We start from the raw sequence: 26,150 nt of genomic DNA, 5'->3' as shown, positions 1-26,150 counted from the left end.
GCGCTTAACTGCCAAGCCATTTCTCCAGTCCTATATATTATATTTTTTATAAAGTAGTTATTAGGCCTGGTGAGGAGACTTTCCTACTGGTACTGTCACATAGAACTTAGTATGAATTCCATGTCATTCTAAATTTTCTTTATATGAGTGTGTGTGTGTGTGTGTGTGTGTGTATGTATGTGTGTGTGTGTGTGTGTGTGTGTGTGTATGTATATATGTATATATATATATTCTTGTTTGTTTTTATTTTCCAAGGTAGGGTTTCACTGCAGGCTGACCTGGAATTCACTATGAGTCTCATGAGTTCAAGGATGGCCTTGCACTCATGGCGATCCTCCTACCTCTGCCTGCCTCCCGAGTGCTGGGATTAAAGGCGTGCGCCACCACACCCAGCCATTTTACTTTTATTTATTATGGAGGTTTGTCAATAAAAAGCTCATGTCTCTTCCTGAGATCTTTTCCTGTGGCAGCTATTGGCTTGGATAAACAGGCCCAGTAAAGTGGCTAGAGTTAGCACGTACAGCTTCCCTATGTTAGGGGTGGGGATGTGTCTCAGTAAGGGAATGCTTGCCTAGCACAGGCACTTCCCTGAATTTCACCCCCAGAACTGTAATAAACCAACAACAGAAAAATACATAAATACATAAAAACCTTCTTACTTAATCTGGCTACTCTAAATCCCAGGGGCAACTCTTTTTACCTTGTGGTCTTCCATTCTTATATCAACTTTAGGGTGCACTGGAATTCACTATGTGGTCTCAGGGTGGGCTCAAACTCATGGCAGCCTTCCTACCTCTGCCTCCTGAGTGTAAAGGCATGTGCCACCATGCCAATACCAAGTGTTTTGTTTGTTTGTTTGTTTGTTTTACTTATGTATTTGCAAAGAGAGAAAGAGAATGGGTGTGACAGGGTCTCTAGCTGCTGCTACATGTGAACTCCAGATACATGTGCCACTTTGTGCATCCAGCTTTACACGGGTACTGGGGAATCAAACCTAGATCGTTAGGCTTTGCAGGCAAGTGCCTTTACCACTGAGCTATCTTCCCAGCCCTGAACAGGGTATATTTTATAAAAATTGAAGAAAGGAGGTATAGGCATCACCTGGCCTGGCGGCACACGCCTTTAATCCCAGCACTTGGGAAGCAGAGGTAGGGCTGCATGAAGTGTGGCTTTCACCAATCAGCTGGTTTTCAAGGAGGAGGTTGTCAGCTCAGCTCCAGCAAGGTTTCTTAGTGACATTGCAGCCCAAGCATGTGGAGTCTTCAGCAATAGGGTCTTTCTGTCTATTCCTCATGGGAAACCAAGAGCCTTGGCAATGGCCTGTAATGTTTTGAGGGCATCAGGGACCTCCCTGGCCAACAACTCTCAGGAAGCTATCCCATCTTCGGCACTGAAAATTTTCTACTAACAATCAATGGTTTCTGAGTGTGCCATTGTCCCAAAAAGTAGGTATCCACTGGGCGTGGTGGCACATGCCTTTAACCCCAGCACTCGGGAGGCAAAGGTAGGAGGATGGCTGTGAGTTTGAGGCCACCCTGAGACTACAGAGTGAATTCCAGGTTAGCCTGGGCTAGAATGAGACCCTACCTTTAAAAACAAACAAAAAAGTAGGTTTCCATATGACTTATTCATACCCTCTTTGATTTTGATTAAACCTCCCCCAACCCTTCCTTTACTCAGTCTCTTCCCCTGACCTCCCTCTGGCCTCCCCCCAACCCAGTAATCTGTTCTGCTTACACACACACACACATATATATATAATACTACCATCCCCTTAGGTCCCCATCCTCCCTCTCTTACTGGCCTCTACTACTGAATTTTACTCCAACTCACATACAAGTCCAAACATCTGTAGCTACGACTCACACGTGAGAGAGAGCATGTGGCCCCTGGCTTTCTGGGCCGAGGTTACCTCACTAAGTATAAGCCTTTGCAGGTCCCAGGATGAACAAGTTTTGAGCCAGTATACGACTTCACGGCTTGAGAATCATTTTTGGCATAATGATTAATGTGGCTTTTTTGCACTTTTATGTGTGTGTGCGCGTGCACATGTGCACTCGTGTGTGTGTGTGTGTGTGCGTGTGTGTATAATCTCCATATCCAGAGGTTTATGTTGAATTTCTTTATTTCTTTTTCTTTTTCTTTTTTGTCAAGGTAGGGTCTAGCTCTAGCCCAGGCTGACCTGGAATTCACTATGTAGTCTCAGGGTGGCCTTGAACTCACTGTGATCCTCCTACCTCTGCCTCCCGAGAGAGTGCTGGGGTTAAAGACGTGCGCCACCACGCCTGGCTTGAGTTTCTCCCTACCTTACTGACTGAGACAGTGTTTCTCACTTGAACCCAGAGCTGGTAACATGACTGGTTGGGAGCATAGGTAGGCTGCCACACCCACCTGGCATTTATGTGGGCGCTGGGGTTCTGAGCTCAGGTTCCAGCCCGCTTGACCTAATGTTTTGCCTTTCAGGCTCTCTGGGGCAGAGGTCTTGCCCTAAAGCTGTGGCTGATCCTGCCCCCATGCCTTTGCTGGCCACAGCCTACATCACAGCTGTCACGGGCTAGAGCTGCCTGCCTGTGGCTCCCCAGACTGGAATGCACACCTGTGGCTCTCAGGGGCAACCCCATGGCCATCTCTCTGCAGAGTATTGTTACTGTTCGTGGGTGCCGTCTGTGTTGGCCTTCACGCCCACCACAGTTCTTGGCCCAGGGCCCCAGTTCTCTGAGGTATCCTTTGAAATCCAGATGGGAGCAACCACTGCTCACAGCTATGCTTGGCACACAGCCATCATAGGCCCTCTGGGGGCCACACCTGAAGAGTTGTGACAGCAGAATTTGGGAAGCAGAGCCCCTGACTGAGACTGCACTGGGAAGTCCCTTGATATGGTTCTGTCCCCAGGCCATGGCACTGAGGGTTTGTGATGGGCATGGTGGGAGCTCTTACTTCCCTCCATGATTTCCGAAATGACTTCAGGATCATTCTGCCATTGTCTTGGACAGTAGGCCCTGGCATCTGTTTATGTGGTTGACTAAGCTCTCCATTGTCTTGATGAGTAACCGCGCCCTCCCCTTCATGTCTGATCCACGCTGATCTCCATATCAAGCAGCCCTTACCCGCACCTGTGCCCCTCTCCTGGACAAGTTCTCTCATTTTTCTCCCAATAGGGTTAGACTGAAAAAAAATTCCAGACTTTTTATGTTTTCCTTCATTTTGATTAGCAATCTCGTTTTAAAACATTCCTTTCTTTTTATATTTTATTTATAAGAAGTCAAGAGGAACCAGGCCTCACTATAAACACTGCTTAGGAATTTTCCTCAGCCACATACTCAATTTCGTCCCTCACAAGTTTGACCTTCCATAAAACGCTAGGATATAAACAAAGATTAGCCAATTTCCCTGCTGTTTTATAACAAGAATGGCTTTTCCTTCAATGGCCAATATTCACATGTTCCTCATTTCCATCTGAAATGGCCTTCCTCGTCCGTCTGTCTGCCAGTGTTTCCATCCTGACCACTCTGGTACTCTCTCACAATATTGAAAGTCTCCCCCTCCTTTTGACCCCCCCCCCCACCTTGGACTTTTTCTAGCATACATTTCACCTTGTTGACTTGTATTTCTTACCCAGTCCTGAAGCCACTTAGGCATTTTTAGATATTTGTTATGATAGCACTCCCCTCAATGCCCATTTCCTGTGCTAGAGCAACTCAGCCTCCTATATAACCATGTGAGTACTGTCAATTAAGTGGTTTGTGTAACCAAAACTACTCACAGCTCTCGGGGCTGGGAAGTCCAGGGTCAAAGCACCAGTAGACCTTGGTCTCTTAAACAGCTTTCCTCCCATGTGATCTCAAGGTGGAAGGGACAAGCGAGCTCCCGTGGGACCTCTTGTATAATGACACTGATCCCATTCATACATAACCCTTAGGCCCTAAGCATGTCTCAATTACTATCACCTTGGAGGTTAGGATTTTTAAAATATGAATGTTGGTGGTGGTAGGGACACATCCAGACCGTAATAGCTTCCTTCATCAGTGCTTGTTTCTGTTCCTGGTCACCTCAGTCATACGGGGGGAGAGGTGTCATGAGTGAGCTATGGTAATAGCATAGATTAATATGTTCATATCTCCCCATAATTTATTGACTATCATTAGACTTGTAAATTACACCAGTTTCTTTCGATTTATTTCACCAAATTCTCCTAGCTGCCCTTGAAGTCACGATCATAACGGTTACAACTTCTTTATTTTATACCAGCCTGTTTTGTTTTGTTTTGTGAGAGGATGATGCCTGGCTGGCATGGAATTTGCTGTGTCAACCAGGCTGGTCTTGGATTTGCAGCAATCCTCCTGCTTCGGCCTCCTGAGTGCTCAGACTACAGGTGTGTGCCACTGTACCTGGCTTCATCTCAGTCTAATTACTAATATCTGTAACACTTAAGCCACATATCACACTTCACACGATCATATTAGACCATCTTAGAAAGGCTAAAGGGACTATCGGATTTTTATTTTTATTTTATTTTTAAACATATTTTATTTTTATTTATTTATTTGACAGAGAAAGAAGGAGGGAGAGAGAGAGAGAGAATGGGCACGCCAGGGCATCCAGCCACTACAAACAAACTCCACATGCTTGTGCCCCCCCCCCTTGTACATCTGGCTAATGTGGGTCTTGGGGGATCAAACCTGGGTCCTTTGGCTTTGTAGGAAAATGCCTTAACCACTAAGCCATCCCTCCAGCCCTTTATTTTTATTTTTATCTTTTTAGAGATATTGAGAGTAAGAGCAAGAGCAAGAAGGGGCAGGTGGGGATTGGCACGCCAGGCCCTCAGCCACTGCAGTCAAACTCCAGACGCTCGCTCGCGCCACCTAGTGCACATGTGCGACCTTGTGCTGTGCCACCTTTGTGCATCAGGCTTACGTGGGCTCTGGAGAGAGATTGAGCGTGGGTCCTTAGGCTTTGCAGGCAAGCGCCTTAACTGCTAAGCCATCTCTCCAGCCTGACTACAGGATTTTAAAAGGCAACGCAGAGTCTATGCAAAAGGTCAATACAGCAGGGCACGGTGGAACACTCCTTTAATCCCAGCATTTGGGAGGCAGAGGTAGGAGGATTACCTTGAGTTCAAGGCCGCCCTGAGACTACATAGTGAATTTCAGGTCAGCCTGAGCTAGAGTGAAACCCTACTTTGGAAAAAAAAAAAAAAAAAGGTCAATACAAATGCAGAGTCACTGGAAGGAATGAGGTTCTGGGTCTGGATATGGTCAAAGTGTTCCCCTCAAGTTCCCATCAACAGCAGGGGAGATCATTCTGAGTTGAGTCCAGATCAGTTAGAAGTCTGTCCCCTGGTGAGCTGCCAGTATATTGGCGGGTGCCTGCGGCAGTGACGGCTGGTGTGCCATGCTGCAGTGTATGTAGTCTCAGGGTGGCCTCGAACTCATGGCGATCCTCCTACCTCTGCCTCCCGAGTGCTGGGATTAAAGGTGTGTGCCACCATGCCCGGCTAAGAGGTAGTTTTTTATTAGCATGAGCAGTTCACTTATCAGCATTTGCCCCAGGGTTGTGTTGTACAGATGTCGTTTGTTCATATGTGCAAGGAAGATGCCAAGTCTTTCGGCCCTTAGCATTTGTACCCAAGATGGAGCGGCCCGAGGGCAAGCTGCTTCTCTGTACAGAACGGAGAAATTCAGGGCAGCGCACAGCCGACTGTTTATAAGGAGAAGGGTAAACTGAGGCCTGGGCCCGGAGTGGAGCAGAGGTCACACCCCTAAAGGTGATTCTTGCCCTTGAGAATGCAGCAAAGCAAAGTCATTCTCTGACATTGCTTGCACAATGCTCCAGACGTGGGAGATCCCAGGGCACTCGGGGTGTGGGTGAGGAGTAGGTGTCGCTCCCGTCAACCTGCTCTCACGGCATGCAGGGCTGACTGGGCCTGGCCCTCCTGCTGGTTTCTTGCAGAGTGTCTGGAGGAGAACTGTTCGACTTCCTGGCCCAGAAGGAGTCACTGAGTGAGGAGGAGGCCACCAGCTTCATTAAGCAGATCCTGGACGGGGTGAACTATCTTCACACAAAGAAAATTGCTCACTTTGATCTCAAGGTCAGTAAGGGGAGGAAAACAAATGAACCAGACTGTAGGAGGAAGGGGCTCTTAATGTCATTTGCAGGTGGGGTCCCAGATCCACTGGCTCACTGCTCTTGCCATACGTGGAAAACCCCGAGCTCAGGGAAGATATGACACATTGCAGATATCTACCTTCCCTTAAATATATCAGGTCTCGGGCTGGAGAGATGGCTTAGCGGTGAAGGCACTTGCCTGTGAAGCCTAAGGATCCAGGTTCAGTTCTCCAGGTCCCACATAAGCCAGGTGCACAAGGTGGCGCATGCAATCTGGAGTTCGTTTGCAGTGGCTACAGTCCCTGGCACGCCCATTCTCTCTCTCTCTCAAATAAATAAAATAAAAATCTTTAAATATATATATATATATGTATATATATATCTTCTTTGCATGGGAACTAACTGCAGAAAGCTTCTCTTTAAAAAAAAAAAACATTCATTTTAAGCTGGGCGTGGCAGTGCATGCCTTTAATCCCCCAGCACTCAGGAGGCAGAGGTAGGAGGATAGCTGTGAGTTCAAGGCCACCCTGAGATTACATAGTTAATTCCAGGTCAGCCTGGGCCAGAGTGATACCCTACCTTGGGAAAAGAAAATTCACTTTATTTATTTTCTTATTTATTTAAGAGAGAGGTAGAGAGCGAATGGGTGTGCCAAGGGCTCCTCCAGACACATGTGCCACTTTGGGCATCTGGCTCTACATGGGTTCTGGGGAATTGAATCTGGGCCAGCAGGCTTTGCAAGGAAGCACTTTAACCTCTGAGCCATCATTTCCCCAGCTCATTCATGAAACTTCTAGATCAGCTACAGGCACCTTATCTCTTTTAGGGAGCAGGTGGGGCATAATTTTTTTTTTTTAAGGAAATTAACCAGTGACAAGAAGCTTGAAACCAAACCCATTTCACAAGGCTGGACTTATCAACAACGAAGAGCTGAGTCACACGTGGGCAGAGCTGGCAGGGTTTGGAGAGTCGCTGAGGTTGGCTGACTGTGCAGCTGGGCAGTAGGCCCTCCTTCCCGCGTCCTTCCTCCAGAGGTTGTAGAGCTTGCAGCCCAGGGACCGCTGGCTGCCCTCTCCTGCCCCACCCCAAACTGGGGCCATGAAAGTGCTTCCAGGCCCACTGATCATTTGTGGTAACTGGTGTTTAGGGTCGGGAAAGTTTGCTGTGACCACACAGAACTGCATGAAGCAAGAATGTGGTCAAAATGAAAGGAGGGGAAAGGTGCATTGATGGGTTTTTGCAGACAACTAACTCATGGAGGTCTTTGAACTCATGACCAAACTCCTTGTTTACAGGAGGACACCCATTCACCCCTTTTTAGATTTATTTTTACTTTATTTTATTTATTTACTTATTTGAGAGTGACAGACAGAGAAAGAGGCAGAGAGAGAGAGAGAGAGAGAAGGAGAGAGAGAGAGAGAGAGAGAGAGAGAGAGAGAGAGAGAGAATGAGCACACCAAGGCCTCCAGCTCTGCAAACAAACTCAAGATGTGCCATCTTGTGCATCTGGCTTATGTGGGTCCTGGGGAATTGAGCCTCAAACTGGGGTCCTTAGGCTTCACAGGCAAGCGCTTAACAGCTAAGCCACCTCTCCAGCCCCAACTTACTCTTTTTTGATTGGAAATTTGTGTGTTTGGTTGGCTTTTTTTCAAGGCAGGGTCTCACTCTAGCCCAGGCTGACCTGAAACTCACTCTGTAGTCCCAGATTGGCCTTGAACTCATGGTGATCCTCCTACCTCTGCTTCCTGAGTCCTGGGATTAAAGGCATGCACCTTTGCTTTTGAGACAGGATTCTATGTAGTCCAGTGTGGCTTCAAACTCACTGTGTAGCTGAGGCTGGTCTTGAACTCTTTATCCTGCTGCCTCTAACTCTCAGGCGCCAGGATCACAGGTGCATGCTATTACACCAGGCTAGCCATTCACTCTTCTGTGCAGAAATCCTTGTGGTCTCTCTCGTTGCACACTGGGTTCTTGAGTCCTGTCTGGGCTTGGTTCCTCTTTCCAAAGGAACCCAGTGCTTTAGACAGAAAAGGAAGGTCAACAGCCCTATGTGCTATGATAGAGGGAAGCCGAAGCTCCTGGGGAAGCCGGGGGAGCAAAGAGCTAAGTCATACTGGAGAGGGGCTTCCTAGAAGAGCTGGTATTTGAGTCTTCTGAAGAACTGGCAAGGCCAGCGGAGGGGCGGGGCTTCTAAGAAAGACAGGCGGGCAGTGCGCTGGCTCATGGCACATGGCACATGGCACATGGCACATTCAGGGATTAGGGAAGAAAGGGGTTGCGCTGAGTGGCGGGGGAAGAGGCCAGGAAGAGGGTAGAGGAGGCAGACAAACGAGAGGAGTGGCCGTTGAGCCAAGGAAGTTGCCCTTTACCCGGGGAGATGTGGGGGCCAAGTGAGCAGGCGTGTATTTCAGATGAATCCCTCTGACCTGACTGGAAGGATGAATAGAGGGCACAGTGTGGCAACTGGGAGCCCAGGTAGGAGGCTGACGCAGTAGTTGGGCCTGAGAAGTGATAAGGGACAGACGCACAACCCATTGTGGGGGGGTCAACCCGGAGGTTGCTGAGGGCCTGAGTCCATGTGGCGGTGCAGGAGGGGGAGGCATCCAGCGTAACACCAAATCCTGGCTTGGGGGCAACAGCCCGGAGAGGGTATGACGTGTCCATCGTCTCGCCGCAGCTACGCGCCAGGGCACGGGTTCAGTCCCCATGCTTGGGTCCCTGTCCCAGCTCGTACTGTGTCCCACGGGAGACGCCACAGTGTCCTGATGACGATTGTCACAGTATTTTGAATTCTTCCTACTGAAGATGTCTTGCAGAGCCCCCTCAGGCTTCACAAAGCAAAACTTGGGGTCCTGGAAGAGGGAGACAGGCCTTTGGACCTCCGTGTGGTGAGAGACCAGGCTAGAAGTGGTCTGTCTGGATTGCACCTGATGCTCCTTCCTGGTACCACCGTGGGCAATTCACTTGCTGTCCCGGAGATGGCCTCAAAATGGGCTCCTTTGTCTTTTCTCCAGTGGGTGGCAGAGGTGGGAGGGATTTACCACCTATCTGGCAGACAGGCTGCGGGGTGGTTGATTTGGTTTTCTGTGTTGTTCTTGTTATTTCCCTTCCCAGAAGAGCGCAAACGAAGACACAACACTTGTCACAGGGTTTGGGGCTCTGCTGAACTAGAAAGCACACACTTCTAGTGCAGTTCTGATATTTCCCTCCCCAGACCCGAGACACTCGCCACGTGGGGACTGCTGATGGGGCCGGTTCTAGCTCCTGAGCTCAGGCTGGGCATTTCCCTTGACCTACAGACTCTCTGGGGTCCCCCCCCATGTGAGCACAGCGATGATTCTGTAAGGCCATCCGTGGCCACATTTCCTCAAAGTTTGTGGACTCCCCAGCTTTCTGACTCCTCTTCCTATGAGTTCCTTGGCTCAGATCCAGCTGGGTAACTTCTAGAAGTGATAAGCATCTGAAATGTAGAAGGATTGCCTCATGACTAGAGAGATACCCCCTGCACCTAGACTATGCATGCTTCTTGACCGGAACTTTCCAGTGCTGGCAAGGAGGGGAATCAAACAGAAGGCCAGCTGGTAGATTAGAAATGTCTTGGTTCCATGTTGTTCCACGATTTTTAAAACACTGCTTTTTAATATATTTATTTATTTATTTGAGAGAGAGAGAGCAGCAGCAAAAGAGAGAATGGGCACGTCAGGACCTTCGGCCTTACAGATTAACTCCAGAAGCATGCGCCTTCTGTGCAGCTGGCTTACGTGGGTCCTGGGGAATCGAACTTGGGTCCTTTGGCTTTGCAGGCACATGCCCTAACCACTAAGTAATTTCCAACCCTCAACCATCTTTAAAACCCACATTTTCTTTTTTTTTTTTTTTTTTTTTTTTTGGTTTTTCGAGGTAGGGTCTCACTCCGGTCCAGGCTGACCTGGAATTAACTCTGTCATCTCAGGGTGGCCTTGAACTCATGGCAATCCTCCTACCTCTGCCTCCCGAGTGCTGGGATTAAAGGCATGCGCCACCACGCCCGGCTAAAACCCACATTTTCTTTCTGGCTTTCTTTTTCTGTAAAGAGCCTCTCTTTATTCCACTGCTTGTGAGCCAGAGTTTCTTACTGATTACTGAGATTGCCTTTTTTTTTTTTCCCCATGAGCTCCAGCTAGTCTCAAGTGTCTGCTCCCCTGTGGGACTGGCGTTATAGATGCTGTGAGCTGCTTACGTGGGCCAAACTTGAGTGTCTCTCAGGCCTTCGTGCGTGTGCAGGAATACTCTTAACCACTGAGCCATCTCTTCAGTCACACAAATCTCTGCTGAGAGCCTTCATCCTTATGAGTCACTTTCTACTGCATAGTGCTCCAAGTGTGACGGTGGCTCAATGAATGGATGGATGGATGGATGGATGGATGAGTTGAATGCCTTAGTGACAGTCAGATGTTCTCATGGATGCCCAACACCCTTCCGCATCTTACCTGAAAGTGCAAAATAGGGTTACAGGCAGAGTTCCGTCCACAGAGGACAGGATAAAACCCAGGGAGAGAGTGACAAATATCAACGTGGCATGGTCCCCACCTTCCTCCCAAAATCCAGCCTTCTCTGTGCCCAGAAAAATCCTCTGTGCTATTCCTATGTTTGTGGTATGAGGAGGATCTGCTGCTGGTCAAGCCTTTAGAAGAGTTGATAACATCTTAACCATTATAGTGCTTTCTAGAATACAGCATGCTTACACAACTTTTTCCTTCCCTTTATCTTCATCGAAGCAGAAGGAATGGCAACTTTTTTTTTTTTTTTTTTTTAACATTCCAAGTGACTCGGCTTCAGAAAGGTTAAATAACAAGCCCGAGATCACACAGGTATCAGATGACAGAGTTGGGGTCTGAACTTAGCCCTAGAGAAAAAGCTGGGTGGCCCTAGATTCAATTACACCACTTTCTAGCGGAGCAGATTTCGTACTTCCTGACGTCACGCTTTTCACACTCAGTTGAATCCAAGGTCTGTGCTGTGTCATAATTTTTTGTTTTGTTTGTTTGTTATTGAGACAGAGTCTCACATAGCACAGGCTGGCTTCAAAATCTCTATGTAGCTGAGGATAACTGGATTCCTGATCATCCTAAGTGCTGGGGTTATAGGTGTGGGCTTTTAAACTTATTATTATTATTTTTTTTAACTATCTATTGGGCTGGAGAGATGGCTAAGTGGTTAAGGCACTTGCCTGCAAAGCCTACCAACCCAAGTTTGATTCCCCAGCACCCATGTAAACCCAAATGTACATGCGTCTGGAGTTCATTTGCAGTGGTTGGAGGCCCTAGCATACCCATTCTGTCTGTCTGTCTCTCTTCTCTTTCTCGCTTTCTCTGTATGTATTTATGTGTGATTGCATATAAATAAAGAAATAAATAAGCATAAACAAACACAGAAAGAGAGACAGAGACAGAATGGGTGCACCAGGGCCTCTTGCTACTGCAAAGGTGCATGTTCCACTTTGTGCATCTGGCCTTATGTGTATACTGGGGAATTGAACCCAGGCTGTCAGGCTTTGCAAGCAAGCACCTTAACTGCTGAGCCATCTCTCCAGTCCTAAACTTACTCTTTTTTTTTTTTTTTTTTTTTTTCGAGGCAGGGTCTCACTCTGGCCCAAGCTGACCTAGAATTCACTATGTATTCTCAGAGTGGCCTTGAATTCATGTTGATCCTCCTACCTCTACCTCTCGAGTACTGGGATTAAAGGCATGCACCACTAAGCCCGATTTCAAGCTTACGCTTTTAAAAAATGTATTTGTGTTTATTTATTTGAGGGAAAGGGGTATAGGGAGAAAGAGAGCATGGGCATAACAGAGTCTCTTGCCACTGCAAACAAATTCCAGTTGCATGTTCCGCTTTGTGCATTTGGCTTCACATGGGTACCGGGGAATTGAACCTGGGCCTTCAGGCTTTGCAAGCAAGTGCCTTTAACCGCTGAACCATCTCCCAAGTCCCAGATTTATTCTTTACATAGTTAAATTCTCATCTGGTTGTACAGTTTTCTCTCTCCAGTGTTATCCGTCATTAGAAAATTATATGCATCACTCTGGCCTGTGCACGTGTTTGAGAGTGAGGAACTAGGTGTGGGCTTAGAGTGCGGGAATGCAGAAGGTGAAGAGAACTGTGTTCCTCGGCCTGTAGGGGCCACCGTGACCCTCGGTTTCCAATGAACAAACTCAAACAAACGTGCAGTCTGCTCTCCTTTGTGCTCGTTCCCTTTCCTGTCACCTCAGAGGCTCCGAGGCCCCTGGCTGCTGCCCTTCCGAACGCGGCCAGGCCCCGTCTCCGTACAGTACCGCTGAAAGGCCGTTTGCAGCCCACCGCGGGCCCTGCTCTTGCAGGGAGTCTAGTAGGAATGGAGGAATCTCATTCTGGAAGCAGCTAAGGAAACTAGGAAAAGAAGGTATCTTGATACTCCAAAGACCTGGGCCCACACCTGATTCTAGTATCAGTTGTGTGGCTTTAAGTAAGTTATAGAACTTCTTTCTATCCTAGTTGCCTAGAAAATTCAGACAGCAAACCACTTCACTGAGTTTTTGACATAGGGTCACATTCTATAGCTTAGGATGGCTTCAAACGTGCGACACTTTTCTTGCCTCAGGCTCCCAAATACTGGGGTTGTAGGTGTGAGCCACCATGCCTGGTCTTGTGCAGTGGTATCCTTCTAACAGTGAGCTCTCTGAGGAATATGGATATATATATATGTATATATATGTGTGTGTGTATACACACAGCACTCATGTAAGTTTACAGTAACTTTTACTGATATGAAGGTTTGTGATACATAATTTAGAAAGACTAAAATATACTTTAAAATATTTTAATAATTAATTTATTATTATTATTTGGTTTTTCAAGGTAGGGTCTCACTCTAGCCCAGGCTGACCTGGAATTCACTATGTAGTCTCAGGGTGGCCTCAAACTCATGGCGATCCTCCTACCTCTGCCTTCCAAGTGCTGGGATTAAAGGTGTGTGCCACCACGCCCAGCCCAAATATAATACTTTTAATAGTAGATTCCATATACTCATGATTCTCATACAATACTTTCATTAATTTTATTTATTTATTTAGTTTTTTGAGGTAGGTTCTCACTCTAGCCCAGACTGATCTGGAATTCACTATGTAGTCTCAGGATGTCTTGAAACTCACAACGATCCTCCTACCTCTGCCTCTCGAGTGCTGGGATCAAAGGCATATGCCACCACGCCTGGCCTAAATTATTATTATTTTTCCAAATTTTTATTAACAATTTTCATGATTATAAAAAATATCCCATGGTAATACCCTCCCACCCCCCACTTTCCCCTTTGAAACTCCATTATCCATCATATCCCCTCCCCTTCTCAATCAGTTTCTCTTTTATTTTGATGTCATGGTCTTTCCCTCCTTTTATGATGGTCTTGTATAGGTAGTATCAGGCACTGTGAGGTCATGAATATCCAGGCCATTTTGTGTCTGGAGGAGCATGTTGTAAGGAGTCCTACCCTTCCTTTGGCTCTTACATTCTTTCAGCCACCTCTTCTGCATTAGATCCTGAGCCTTGGAAGGTGTAATAGAGATATTGCAGTGCTGAGCACTCCAGTCAATTCTTTCCACCACCATGATACCTTATGATTCATCCCAAGGTCACTGCCATCTGAAAAAAGAAGATTCTCTACCAAAAGTGAGAGTAGCCTTAATATAAGGGTATAAATATTAAGAGAAGTGCTTACTGGGCAGTTTGATACGCATAGTATATACATTTAGCCAGACAGCAGCAGACATTACACTCCTAGGGCTCATGACTAACCCTGTTTTAAGTTTTCAGTATCAGGGATGTATTCCCTCCCATGGAGTGGGCCTCCAGCCCAATTAGAGGGCAGTTGGTTTCCACCATGATAGACATGCCACTATTGCACCCATTGGCTCATTTGGGCTGGCTGGCCAAATTTAAGGCTTGCAGTGTCCACTGTTGAGTATCTTCACTGGTGATTTCTCTTTCTCCCATTGAACTGCATGCAGAATGGCTTCTTCCAGCTTTCTGTCAGCGGGTCTACAAGAAGGAGGTTATCAGCTCAGTTCCAGTAGGATTTCTCAGTGGCCTTGCAGTCCAAGTATGTGGAATATTCAGCAAAACCAAATTATTTTTATTTAGGACAGAGAGAAAGAGAGAGAGAGAGAGAGAGAATGGGTGTGCCAAGGCAAGCACCTTAATTGCTAAACCATCTCTCCAGCCCTTCTTAGTTCTTATCAAGCTCATGTATATAGCTGTGGCCTGCTAATGAATATAGTTCCCACAGGAGTGTATATTGATAATTTTGTTTATATTAAGTGAGGCAAAAATAAAACAAATCATGTTGAAATTTTACCTATCTGTCAAAGTACCAATTTTTTAAAGAAATATTTATTTATTTATTTATATTTATTTATTTGTCTGAGAGAGAGAGAGAGAGAGAATATGAAGCAGAAAGATAGTAAGGGAGAAAATGGGCACTCCAGGGCCTCCAGCGGCTGCAAACAAATTCCAGATGCATATGCCACCTTGTACATCTGGCTTACATGGGTCCTGGGGATTCGAACCTGGGTCCTTTGGCTTCGCCAGCAAGTGCCTTAACTGTTAAGACATCTCTCCAGCCTTCTTTACCAATTTTTTTTTTCTGTTTTTTTGAGGTAGGGTCTCTGTCTATGTAGTCTCAGGGTGGCTTTGAACTCACAGTGATCTTCCTACCTCTGCCTCCCAAGGGCTGGGATTAAAGGCGTGCGCCTCCACGCACTGCCTCTTTACCAAATTTTGACAAAAATTTTTGAATATTGGAAGAATAGTCCATTTTCTGTGCTGTTCACGAAGCCGTGGCTATAGACAGGGTTTCCTCCTCTGTTTGATCCATGTTACTTATTAAGCTGTCTTCATCACTTTTAAAAATCTAGAATCAAAAAGACACTGAAAAGCAGGTGTGGTGGCATACGCCTTTAATCCCAGCACTCAGGAGGCCGAGGTAGGAGGATCGCTGTGAGTTCAAGGCCACCCTGAGACTACATAGTGAATTCCAGGTCAGCCTGGGCTAGAGTGAGACCCTACCTTGAAAACAAACAAACAAACAAACAAAAAAGACATTGAGTCTTGATTTGTAGTGTTTGCCAGTTTCTGTGGTAAATACATGCACCGTGTTCCAAATCAGTGGCACACCATTGTCTGGTACTGGTATGCGGTATACAGTTGCAAATGGTGTACGTAACCTAAAGTGAATAGGAAATATCAAAATATAGTTTTTTTAAAAGGAAACTGTGGGCTGTAGAGACGGTTTAGAGGTTAAGGCACTTGCCTGCAGAGCCTAAAGGTTCAGGTTCAATTCTCCAGTATCCATGTAAGCCATATGGATGCACAACATGGCACATGTGTCTGGGGTTCCTTTGCTGTAGCTGGAGGCCCTGGCAACCCATTCTCTTGTTTTGTCTGCCTCTCTGTCTCTCAAAATGAGTAAGTAATAACATACTTTTTAAAGGAAACTATGGGGACTGAGTGCTTGTCTAGCATGTACAAAGCCCTGAGTTTGCTCCCCATAAACTGCATAAACTGGGCGTGGTGGCTCATGCCTATAACCCTCAGCACTTGGGAGACCGAGGAAGGAAGACCAGAAGTTCAGTTTCCTCATAACCGATGTGAGGCCACCTTGGGACACGTGATCAGAAATGTACAAGATGGTGCAGCGCTCAGGGCTGCGCTGGCAGCGGCGATGTAATAACGGCAGCCAGCATTATTGAGCACTGAACTATGAGAAGGCTCTTTTCTGGTGTTCTGCGTATAGTTGTTTATGCAACAAGGGCATGAAAGAGGCTCTGTGGAGGTTGTGAAGCTGGAGAGATGACTCAGTGGTTAAAGGTGCTTGCAAAACCTCACAGCCTGTGCTTGATTTCTCAGTACCCATGTAAGCGCAGATACACAAAGTGGTGCTTGTGTCTGGAGTTCATTTTCAGTGGCAGGAGACCCTGGCATGCCCATTCTCTCTCTTCCCTCTGTGTCTTTCTTTTTGTCTCTCTTTACGTAATCAATTAAAAAAAATATTGGGGGCTGGAGGGATGGCTTAGTGGTTAAGGCGTTTGCCTGCAAAGCCAAAGGACCCTGGTTCGATTCCCCAGGAACTGTGTTAGCCAAATGCACAAGAGGGCGCACGCGTCTAGAGTTCGTTTGGAGTGGCTGGAGGGCCTGGCACGCCCATTCTCTCTCCCTCTTTCTCCCTCTTTCTCCGTCAAATAAATAAATAAAAATAAAATATTAAAAAAAAATTTTTAACAAGAAAGGAAGGTTGCTAGAAGACTTCTTTATGCCTCCTTAAGAACCCCTTACATATTAACCTTCCCATTCGGCAGATGGAGGGCCCAAAGCTCAGAGAAGGGAGTGACTTGTCAAGGTCACACAGCCAGCCTGGGGCAGACATGGAACTCAAACCCACATGTGTCTGATGGCAGGGTCCTCATGTCATTGACTTCTCAAATGCTGGACATCTGGCTGGCTTTGGACTCCTTGCAGAGCATGCTTTATGACACTGAGTTTGAGTTTATTTCTGGGGCTGGATTTAGGTGACTTGGTATTTTTATTGTGTTCTCCAGGGAATTATGAGAGGGCCTCAGAACATGGCTTGGAGCTCAGATGTTAGTAACTACACCTCAGTTCCTCACTGGTTCAATGGGGTCATCAGATCTGTGAAGCCACCATGTAAGGGATAGGCAGGGAGAACCCACAACAAACACTAACAGTCACGGGGGTACAAGACATATGTGTGCTGAGAAGCCCAGCATTGGAAGCTAGTGGTCCTGGTGAATTTTTAGAGCTGGATATGGTAGTGTACTCCTGTTATCCCAATATTTCAGAGGCAGAGGCTGGAGAATCTTTTTTTTTTTTCTTTTTTTTTTCGAGGTAGGGTTTCACTCTAGCTCTAGCTCAGGCTGACCTGGAATTCACTATGTAGTCTCAGGGTGGCCTTGAACTCTCAGCGATCCTCCTACCTCTGCCTCCCGAGTGCTGGGATTAAAGGCGTGTGCCACCACGCCTGGCCTGGATCTTTGCATTTTGAGACCAGCCCTGGTCTACACAGGCTAGCGAAGGGTAGCATGACTCTGTCTAAAACAAAACAAACAAAACAAGAAAGTGAGTTTTTCACTTCTCTATCTACCAGGGCATAGAGATAATATAGCTAGTGATTTTCTTTCCTGCTTTCCCCAAAAGGTTGCAGGAGGTCAGAGCCATGCAGTGGCCTCCTCCACTAGCGAGTGGGCAGAGGTTGCGGTTTGACAGATCCAAGTATAACTGAGCTTGGCCCTTCCTTAAGCCACAGCTGTGGCTCTTCTGGGAACAGCGTGGAGCTTAGGCAGCCGACTGACTGAGGTGCCAGAGCCAACATGAAATGTCCACTGTGCCAGCAGGCTGGGGTGATCCCAAGGGCACCTGAAAGGGAAGCAGTGGGGGAGAGTGGGAAGCACACAGGATGTGGGCGCAGTTCAACCACCTACTGGCTGAGGCACCCCGGGGCAAATGACTGGCCTCTTGTGCCTTGCTTTCTTCATCCGTAAACCTGGAATGCAGACAGGACTTGCTTCACAGAGTGCGGATCAGCGGAGATGAATGTGGTGCCTTTGCAAACCATAGGGTCCTGCTTTGTTTTCTTTTCTACCGGAAATGCTAGCTAGATGCTGTGAGGAGCACAGGAGGGGTATGTTCCCTCAGGTATGCAGTGAGGAAGGCAAAACTAATTCCCAGGAAGCTGAGCATGGTGGCTCATGCCTGTAATTTCAGCGCTTAGCAGGCTGAGGCAGGATCTGCAGCCTTGGTTTACATAGTGAGTTCCTGGCCAGCCTGGACTCTGTCTCAAAAATTTAGAGTGAAGACTGTCTCAAAATAATAATAATAATAATAATAATAATAATAATAATAATAATAATAAATAATCAAGGGCTGGAGAGATGGCTTAGCAGTTAAGGCACTTGCCTGTGAAGCCTAAGGACCCATGTTTGACTCTCCAGGTCCGACATAAGCCAGACATACAAGGTGACGCAAGCGCGTAAGGTCACACTTGCCCACGTATGTTTGGAGTTTGATTTCAGTGGCTGGAGGCCCTCTCTGTCTTATAAAAAAAAAAAAAAATTACAGGGCTGGAGGGATGGTTTAGCAGTTAAGGCGCTTGCCTACAAAGCCAAAGGACCCAGGTTTGATTCTCCAGGACCCACGTTAGCCAGATGCACAAGGCGGCGCATGCGTCTGGAGTTTGTTTGTAGTGGTTGGAGGGCCTGATGCGCCCATTCTTTCCCTCTTCCTCTCAAATAAATACATAAAAATAATTTAAAAAATAATTACAAAAAAAAAAGTCAGAACCACAGGGCTGGGAATGTAGTTCAGTTGGTGGAATATGCTTGCCTGGCACGCACAGAGTCCTGTGTTCCAGCACCACACAAAGCGAGTATGGTGGCGCATATACCCATGATGCCAGCCCCTGTGGAGGCAGGGCAGCCAGACGATCAAGACCATCCTTGGCTGTATAGCGAGTTTGAAGTCAGTCTGGGATACCTGAAACCTGTCTCAAAAACCAACGGAAAGGAACTCAAGAAAGATCAATGCTCAGCTTAGAGTGCTCTGCTCAGGCTCATGGTGCTGTGGGTAGAGATTGCTGCCGGAGGCGGAGCCTGGCAAGGGAGGGAGGCAGCACTTATAAATTCAGGTGATGCTTCCTGGGGGGGGGGGGGACGACAGGATTTAGACAGGGCCTGGGAGGATGGGCAGGAATTTCAACCAGCAGATGATAAAGATTTCCAGTCTGGTGGTGGGGGGGAACATCAATCAACAGCGACACCGATGACAATAATGACCACAGGCCGCTTCGTGTAGTTGTTTGGTCCTCCTAGTAACCCTCGGGAGGCGGGCTTCGTTCTTACTCCTAATTTACAGCTGACAGAAGTTAGGCAGCTGGCCCAGTGTCAGGCTGTTGGTGACAGCAGAACTGGGCTCGGAACCCGGATTCTAAGGCCCGTGACATTAGCCGTTATCTATGAGGATTCTCCAAAGCCAGGATGTGGAAGGGTTACGCATGGGCGGCACTGGCTCGTCCACCCACCCAGCTAGTAACTAATAGTTGGGCACCAGCAAGACCAGCCACTCTTGGGCGCTGGGCATGGAAGTGAGAGGCAGAGTCCCTGCCCTCCTCCCTGAACTTCAGCACACTGGGGACAGGACATGTAAGGAAGTGATTATAGTGCAGTTGGCTCTGCGCCAGAGGCAGATGCAGGATGTGTTGGAGGGGACGGGTCACAGACGTTTCTTTGTGGGTGTTGGGGTCGGGCAGTGAGGGAGGAGGAAGTGCTGGTAAGGGGATTTCAGCAGAATGAACTGCTAGTTAGGACAGGGGAGAAGGAGGTAGAGGGGACTGAGCAGATGCAGAGCTGGCAGCGGGGTGGGCTGGGGAGAGCCATGCAGAGGGGGGACATTGGGTTTGGGCTTCACCAGCAGCTCTGGGGGCAGGATTGCCTGGGGTCTATTCCTCAGTGCGCTAGAAGGTAAGGGCGCTGCAAAAACCAATTCACGATGACCTGGCAATAAGCAGCCTGGCCTTCTCAGGTTGTCCAGAGCTGCCTGACCCATGGAGGGCCAGGCTTGCATTGTGGGGAAAAAGTTTCTTGCCCTCATGGCACATACTCCGCTGCCCCCCAGCATCTTACTCAAGTGATTTTTGACAGCTTCTTGACTTCTCTAAGGCAACAGGAGCCTGGTCAGTGGTCAGGGAGATCCCTTGCAGCCCCAACATTGTGAGGCTGGGGAGGGAAGCAGACGAGTTGGGGGAAGATGGTTTGTGGAAGGGCAGGCTCTTCTGGTGGGCTCCGGTGGTTCAACAGGGAGGCAGTCTGAAGTCCCAGGGAGGACTTAATGTCACACCCCAGAACAGAATGACCAAGCGTAGGAAACAGAGGTTCCAAGAAGCCCAGTGACTGTGCCCGTGTTTCATATCATGAGTGGTAGAACTGAACTCGGACCTGCCTGGCTTCACGTCCTTGGGTTCTGCACTTCACAGAATTGTCCCCGGAGTTTGCCTTCATCCTGCCTGGGCTCCTAGCTATGCTGGTCCCGGGCACCATGGATCCTCCCCCCCACCCCCACCCCCGCCGCCAGGACCTGCTTCTGGTCAGCACTGTTAAGGTTCAGACGTGACCCAGACCACGGAGACCGCTCTGAGGCAAAGATGGAAGTTTTTGTTTTGTTCTGTTTCAAGGTAGGGTCTCACTCTGGCCCAGGCTGACCTGGAATTCACTTTGTAGTCTCAGGGTGGCCTCGAACTCTCGGCGATCCTCCTACCTCTCTGCCTCCTGAGTGCTGGGATTAAAGACGTGCGCCACGACGCCCAGCAGACGGAAGTTTTTATTTGGGGACTTATATTTTATTTTATTTTATTTTATTTTATTTATTATTTATTATTTGCCAGGACTGACTCTCAAGAGCGGAGCAGTCAGCTTGGGGTTTCAGATAGAGGGCTTTATAGGCTCTTCAGTTGGGGGAAGGAAGGTGAGGAAGGGAAGGAATTTCTTTGTTGGGGCACTAAATCCCTGTTCTTTACATTAGCCATAGGGTGAGACCAGAAGTGTCCCGCTGAGACATGGGGGGCAGTAAATCTAGACCTGGGGTATCCTTAATGGCTGGGCAATTTCTTTTTTTTTTTTTAATTTTTTTGTTCATTTTTATTTATTTATTTGAGAGCGACAGAGAGAAAGAGGCAGATAGAGAGAGAGAGAGAGAGAGAGAGAATGGGCGTGCCAGGGCCTCCAGCCACTACAGACGAACTCCAGATGCGTGCGCTCCCTTGTACATCTGGCTAATGTGGATCCTGGAGAATCGAGCCTCGAACAGGGGTCCTTAGGCTTCACAGGCAAGCGTTTAACCACTAAGCCATCTCTCCAGCCCTATTTTTTTTTTTATTGGTTTTTCGAGGTAGAGTCTCACTCTGGCCCAGGCTGACCTGGAATTAACTATGTAGTCTCAGGGTGGCCTCGAACTCACGGCGATCCTCCTACCTCTGCCTCCCGAGTGCTGGAATTAAAGGTGTGCGCCACCACGCCCAGCGGCTGGGCAATTTCTTAAGGACTGTGGATGACCCAGTTCCTTATCTCTGTTGCCCTCCTGCCATGACTCCATTTTTGTCCTGACCTAACCAGGACCACGTACACACCTGTGGCCAGATTGCCAGGACACAAAGAAGCATGTTGGCCACTCCTGGTGTGCCTGCCTAGCTGGCCAAGTTGGGTGGGTATGTTTTGACAGGCGGGGGCAGTTCCACCTCCTGGTGGCAGCTCTGGGCGTGGCAACAGCAGCACCTACAAGACCATGATACCTTCCTCCTGCCATGCTTTGGAGGTGATGTCAGCTGTGTGGGTTAAGTATCTGGTTGAAGTAAATAACACGGGAGGAGCAAGGATGGAAAGGATTGTACTACCCACAGGGCAGTCTGGCCGGGGCCCAGCTGCCTGTGACTAGATGTTCTTCCTTCCTGACCTGGGGCCAGGAGACATGATCCTCTTCACATCCTGCCTCAGGGCCCAGAGCAGCGGAAATCTGTCCGGCTAGCTTGGGAGCTTGTGCCATCTTGAAATTGCCGAGCCGACAGCTTGAAGGAGCTGTGGGTGTCATCTGGTGTCTAGCTTATTGAGTTGGGGGGGCTGGGCCCAAAGAAAGGAAGTCGCCTGCTTTTAAGTTTGCACAGCCTTTGGTGGTGGAGTCAAAACTCCTTTCCAGTTACAGACCTGTATTCTGTTCAAGGAAGTAGAAGCAGAGGAGAAATCTTGCTGCTTTGCATATTTTATTTTTTATTTCTTTGACAGAGAAAGAGGAAGGGAGAGTTAGATAGATAGATAGATAGATAGATAGATAGATAGATAGATAGATAGAGAATGGGCACGCCAGGGCTTCCAGCCATTGCAAATGACCTCCAGATGCATGTGCCCCCTTGTGCATCTGGCTAAGGTGGGTCCTGGGGAATCGAACATGGATCCTTTGGCTTTGCAAGCAAATGCCTTAACCACTAAGCCATCCCTCCAGCCCCCCACCCTCCAGGCTGCCTTGTAAACCCCACCTTATCTCTGTTACAGCCCTAGGGTCAGGAGCTCTGTTTGGCACCCCTAGTGGGGGTGAAGGACATCCAAAAACAGAAAAAGAAACATTGACTTACTCTTTTCCAAAATATTTTTTAATTGTTTTTGTTCATTTTTATTTATTTATTTGAGAGCAACAGAGAGAGAGACAGAGAGAGAATGAGCGTGCCAGGGCCTCCAGCCACTGCAAACTAACTCCAGACGTGTGCGCCCCCTTGTGCATCTGGCTAACATGGGTCCTGGGGAATCGAGCCTCGAACTAAGAGTCCTTAGGCTTTGCAGGCAAGTGCTTAACCGCTAAGCCATCTCTCCAGCCCTTTTTCAAAATATTTTTAAAAATTTATTTATGAGAAAGAGAAAGAGGCAGACAGAAAGAGAGAGTGAGGAGAGAGAAAGAGATAGAGAGAATAGGTGTGCCAGGGCCTCTAGCCACTGCAGATGAGCTGCAGACGCATGTGCCACCTTGTATATCTGGCTTTACGTGGGTCCTGGGGGGATAGAACCTGGGTCCTCCACTGAGCCATCTCTCCAGCCCCACTCTTCTATTTTGTCAAACATTTGTGGAAGGAAGCAGGCAAGATACCAAAAGAGGCCTCACTGTTACTGGGTTCTTAGGGTAAGGCAGATGGGACCCTGGTGAGAAAAAGTAGCCTACCTCTGAGGTTCTGATAAGCCCATGGAAAGCCATCTCCTCTGCTATGTGGGCTGCAGATGTGGGAGGCTAAGAGGCCAGGAACTCTCTCTCCTCTTTGGTGGCACTGCCCTACAGATTTCCTTCCCTCTGCCTCATCTCTGCTGCCCTGTAGTCCTGGGGATCTCTACCTCTTGGTGTCCACCTCTGCTTCTGTGTCTCTTCCATTCATTGCATGCTGTGTGGTGGTGTCCTGGGCCAGTAAGGTCTGGAGTTTGGCCACTCAGCCCAAGAGAGGTCTTCAGACCTCACCCTTGGAGAAGTTCTAGCAAGGTAGCTGAGGAACGTGGGTAGCAATAGAGGGGAAGCTGCCTGCCTGGGAAGCAGTGGGTGGTGCAGCTCAGTACGGGCAATGCCAGGGTTCTTCGAGGCCCTGGGCTGCCACCAGTATGCTAGGCTAGGGACACTGTCGTGGAGCCACCTGCCTGGAACCGGTCTCCTGTCCTCCTCTGCCCGTGCCTCCTTTCTGCAGAGGCCAAGACTCTGCTTTGCCTCAGGAAAGGACTTTGACACATTTTCAAAATAAAGTTACGAGTAATCTCTAGAAGGGGAAAAAGAACAAACAAGCTTTAAAAATGCAAAAGGGAATATGTTAAACAAAAAAAAAAAATGTGGAAAAAATTCAAGGGAGGGCTCACTCAGTTAAGCTCCCTGAGTGAAAGTTTCCAGCTGCCGTGACAGGAGGTCACAGAGACGTCAGGGAGCCAGTGACACCTGGGGTGAGAGTGTGTGTGGGTCCAGTCCAAATTCAGTGTGAATTCAGCTACGAGTTGGAGTCACGCCGCTTATTATACCACATGGGCAGGGGGTGGGGGAGGCGGGTGTGTCCTCCCTCTGGCCACAGTCAGCTGCCTGGTGTCTTAGCAAAAACTCCAAACAAGCAGAGAGGCCCAGGGCAGGGAGCATTTGCTTCTGGTGGGGCACCGGGCTGCAAAGAAGGTCTTGAAGGGCTGGAAAGATTGCTCGGTGGTTAAGGTGCTTGCTTGTGAAGCCTAAGGACCGAGGTTCAATTCCCCAGAACCCGCGTGTTGCAGTCAGGTTTGCATTGCTGGAAGAAAATGCCCGACCAAGAGCAGCTTATGAGGAAGAAAATAAAAAGCCTTTATTTTGGCTTACAGACTCCAGGGAAAGCTCCATGATGGCAGGGGAGAACAATGGCATGAGCAGAGGGTGGACATCACCTCCTGGCCAACATTGAATGGACAACAGCAGCCACAGGAGAGTGTGCCAAACACTGATGAGAGGAAGCTGGTTATAACACCCATAAGCCCGCCCCCAACAATATGCTGCCTTCAGGAGGCTTTAATTCCCAAATTGCCATCAGCTTGGGACATGGCATCCAGGGGGACACCTGAATCAGACCACCACACCCATGTAAGCCAGATACACAAGGTGGCACATGCATCTGGAGTTTGTTTGCAGTGGTTAGAGGCCCTGGCATGCCCATTCTCTCTTAAATAAACGCGCGCGCGCGCGCGCACACACACACACACACACACACACACACAGTCTTTAAGGGCAAGGTAGCTTGAATTCAGCCTAGCAAGAATATGCTGGGAATGGATGGACTGGAAGGTCTCCAAGGGGGGCCAGTGGTGTGAGCAAAGGTGCAAGGTGGGAACCCTTTTAGCGCTTTGAGAACAGGGGTGTCTTGTCTTTTTACCTATGCATTTGTTTACTAATATCTTTATTCAGATATAGTTCACATACTATACAATTTACCTACTTACTGTGTGACCTAGTTACATCCCGACACCACAGTCATTCATAGGACAATGTCAGAATTAACCCACCAGCATTTGCTCTTATCTCTCCATTCCCCTAGTCCTGTTCAACTATACTAATTTGCTTTCTGTCTGTATTGATTTACTAGTCTGAATAGTTCGTATAAGCAGAATCCTATAATACGTGATCTTCTGTTCATGATGTGGCCTCAAACTCACTATGTAGTCTGGACTAGCCTTAGACTCATGGTGACCTTTCTCTCTGTGTGTCCTAGCACAGTGTTTTCAAGACTTATCTATGCTTTGGCATGGACCAGTACTTTGCTACTCTTTTTCTTTGACTTTATTCCTTTTAAAAAAAACTTTTTTTTAGCCAGGCGTGGTGGCGCATGCCTTTAATCCCAGCACTCGGGAGGCACAGGTAGGAGGATCGCCATGAGTTTGAGGTCACCCTGAGACTCCATAGTGAATTCCAGGTCAGCCTGAGTTAGAGTGAAACCCTACCTCGTAAGACAAAAACAAACAAACAAACAAACTTTTTTATTTTTCATTTTTATTTATTTATTTGTTTATTTGAGAGTGACAGAAAGAGACAGAGAGAGAAAGAGGCAGACAGAGAGAGAGAGAATGGGCATGCCAGGGACTCCAGCCACTGCACTGGAACTCCAGACGCATGCGCTCCTTTGTGCATCTGGCTAACGTGGGTCCTGGGGAATGGAGCCTCGAACCGGGGTCCTTAGGCTTCACAGGCAAGTGCTTAACCACTAAGCCATCTCTCCAGCCTGACTTTATTCCTTTTTGTGACCAAATTCCTAGGGCTCAGTGGAACTTGCTTTGATGAGTAAGGAAGGTCCTTGGGTTCAGTCCCCAGCCTAAAAAACAAACAAACATATGAATACTATATGTGGAATGGGTATTTGTATAAGTCGCTTTCTCGTTCTTGGGACAAAACACCCAGCCAGAAGCAGCTTAAGGAAGGAAAGGCTTTCTTTTGGCTTTTCACGATGCGGAAAGTCTGTCGTGGTGGAGAAAGCATGGCAGGAGCAGACTGCTTGTACCATATTGTCACAGCAGCATGGAGGAAGGAGTGAGAGCGGCAGGCAGCGCTGAGCTGTAATAGATAAGTCAAGGTCCATCCCCAGTGATGCACTTCCTCCAGCAAGGCTCCACCTACTAAAGGTTCTGTAACCTCCCCAAGCAGTTGGAGACCAAGGGTTCAAGCACACCAGTCTACTGTGGAGGACATTTTAACACTCGAACCACAACAACATCTTACATTTTGTTTATTTTTATTTATTTATTTGAGAGCAACAGACAGAGAGAGAAAAAGGTAGAGAGAGAGAGAGAATGGGCGCACCAGGGCCTCCACTGCAAACGAACTCCAGATGTGTGTGTCCCCTTATGCGTCTGGATAATGTGGGTCCTGGGGAGTTGAGCCTCGAACCGGGGTCATTAGGCTTCACAGGCAAGAGCTTAACTGCTAAGGCATCTCTCCAGCCCAACATGTTA

General features: G+C 47.9%; 1 protein-coding gene across 3 annotated transcripts in view; it reads left to right on the top strand.

Annotated features, from left to right (window-relative positions):
- Dapk2 (death associated protein kinase 2) overlaps nt 1–26,150 on the top strand; it is a 158,000-nt gene that overhangs the window by 101,173 nt on the left and 30,677 nt on the right. For all 3 annotated transcript variants that reach the window (XM_045161009.1, XM_045161008.1, XM_045161007.1), the window contains exon 4: nt 5,950–6,088. In XM_045161009.1, the coding sequence (XP_045016944.1) occupies nt 5,950–6,088 (139 nt within the window). The remainder of the gene's footprint in view (nt 1–5,949; nt 6,089–26,150) is intronic.

This window comes from Jaculus jaculus, chromosome 10, assembly GCF_020740685.1.
Source record: "Jaculus jaculus isolate mJacJac1 chromosome 10, mJacJac1.mat.Y.cur, whole genome shotgun sequence".
NCBI classification, from domain to species: Eukaryota; Metazoa; Chordata; class Mammalia; order Rodentia; family Dipodidae; genus Jaculus; species Jaculus jaculus.
Note: the sequence above shows the minus strand (reverse complement) of the source record. Positions and strands in the feature narration are given on the sequence as shown.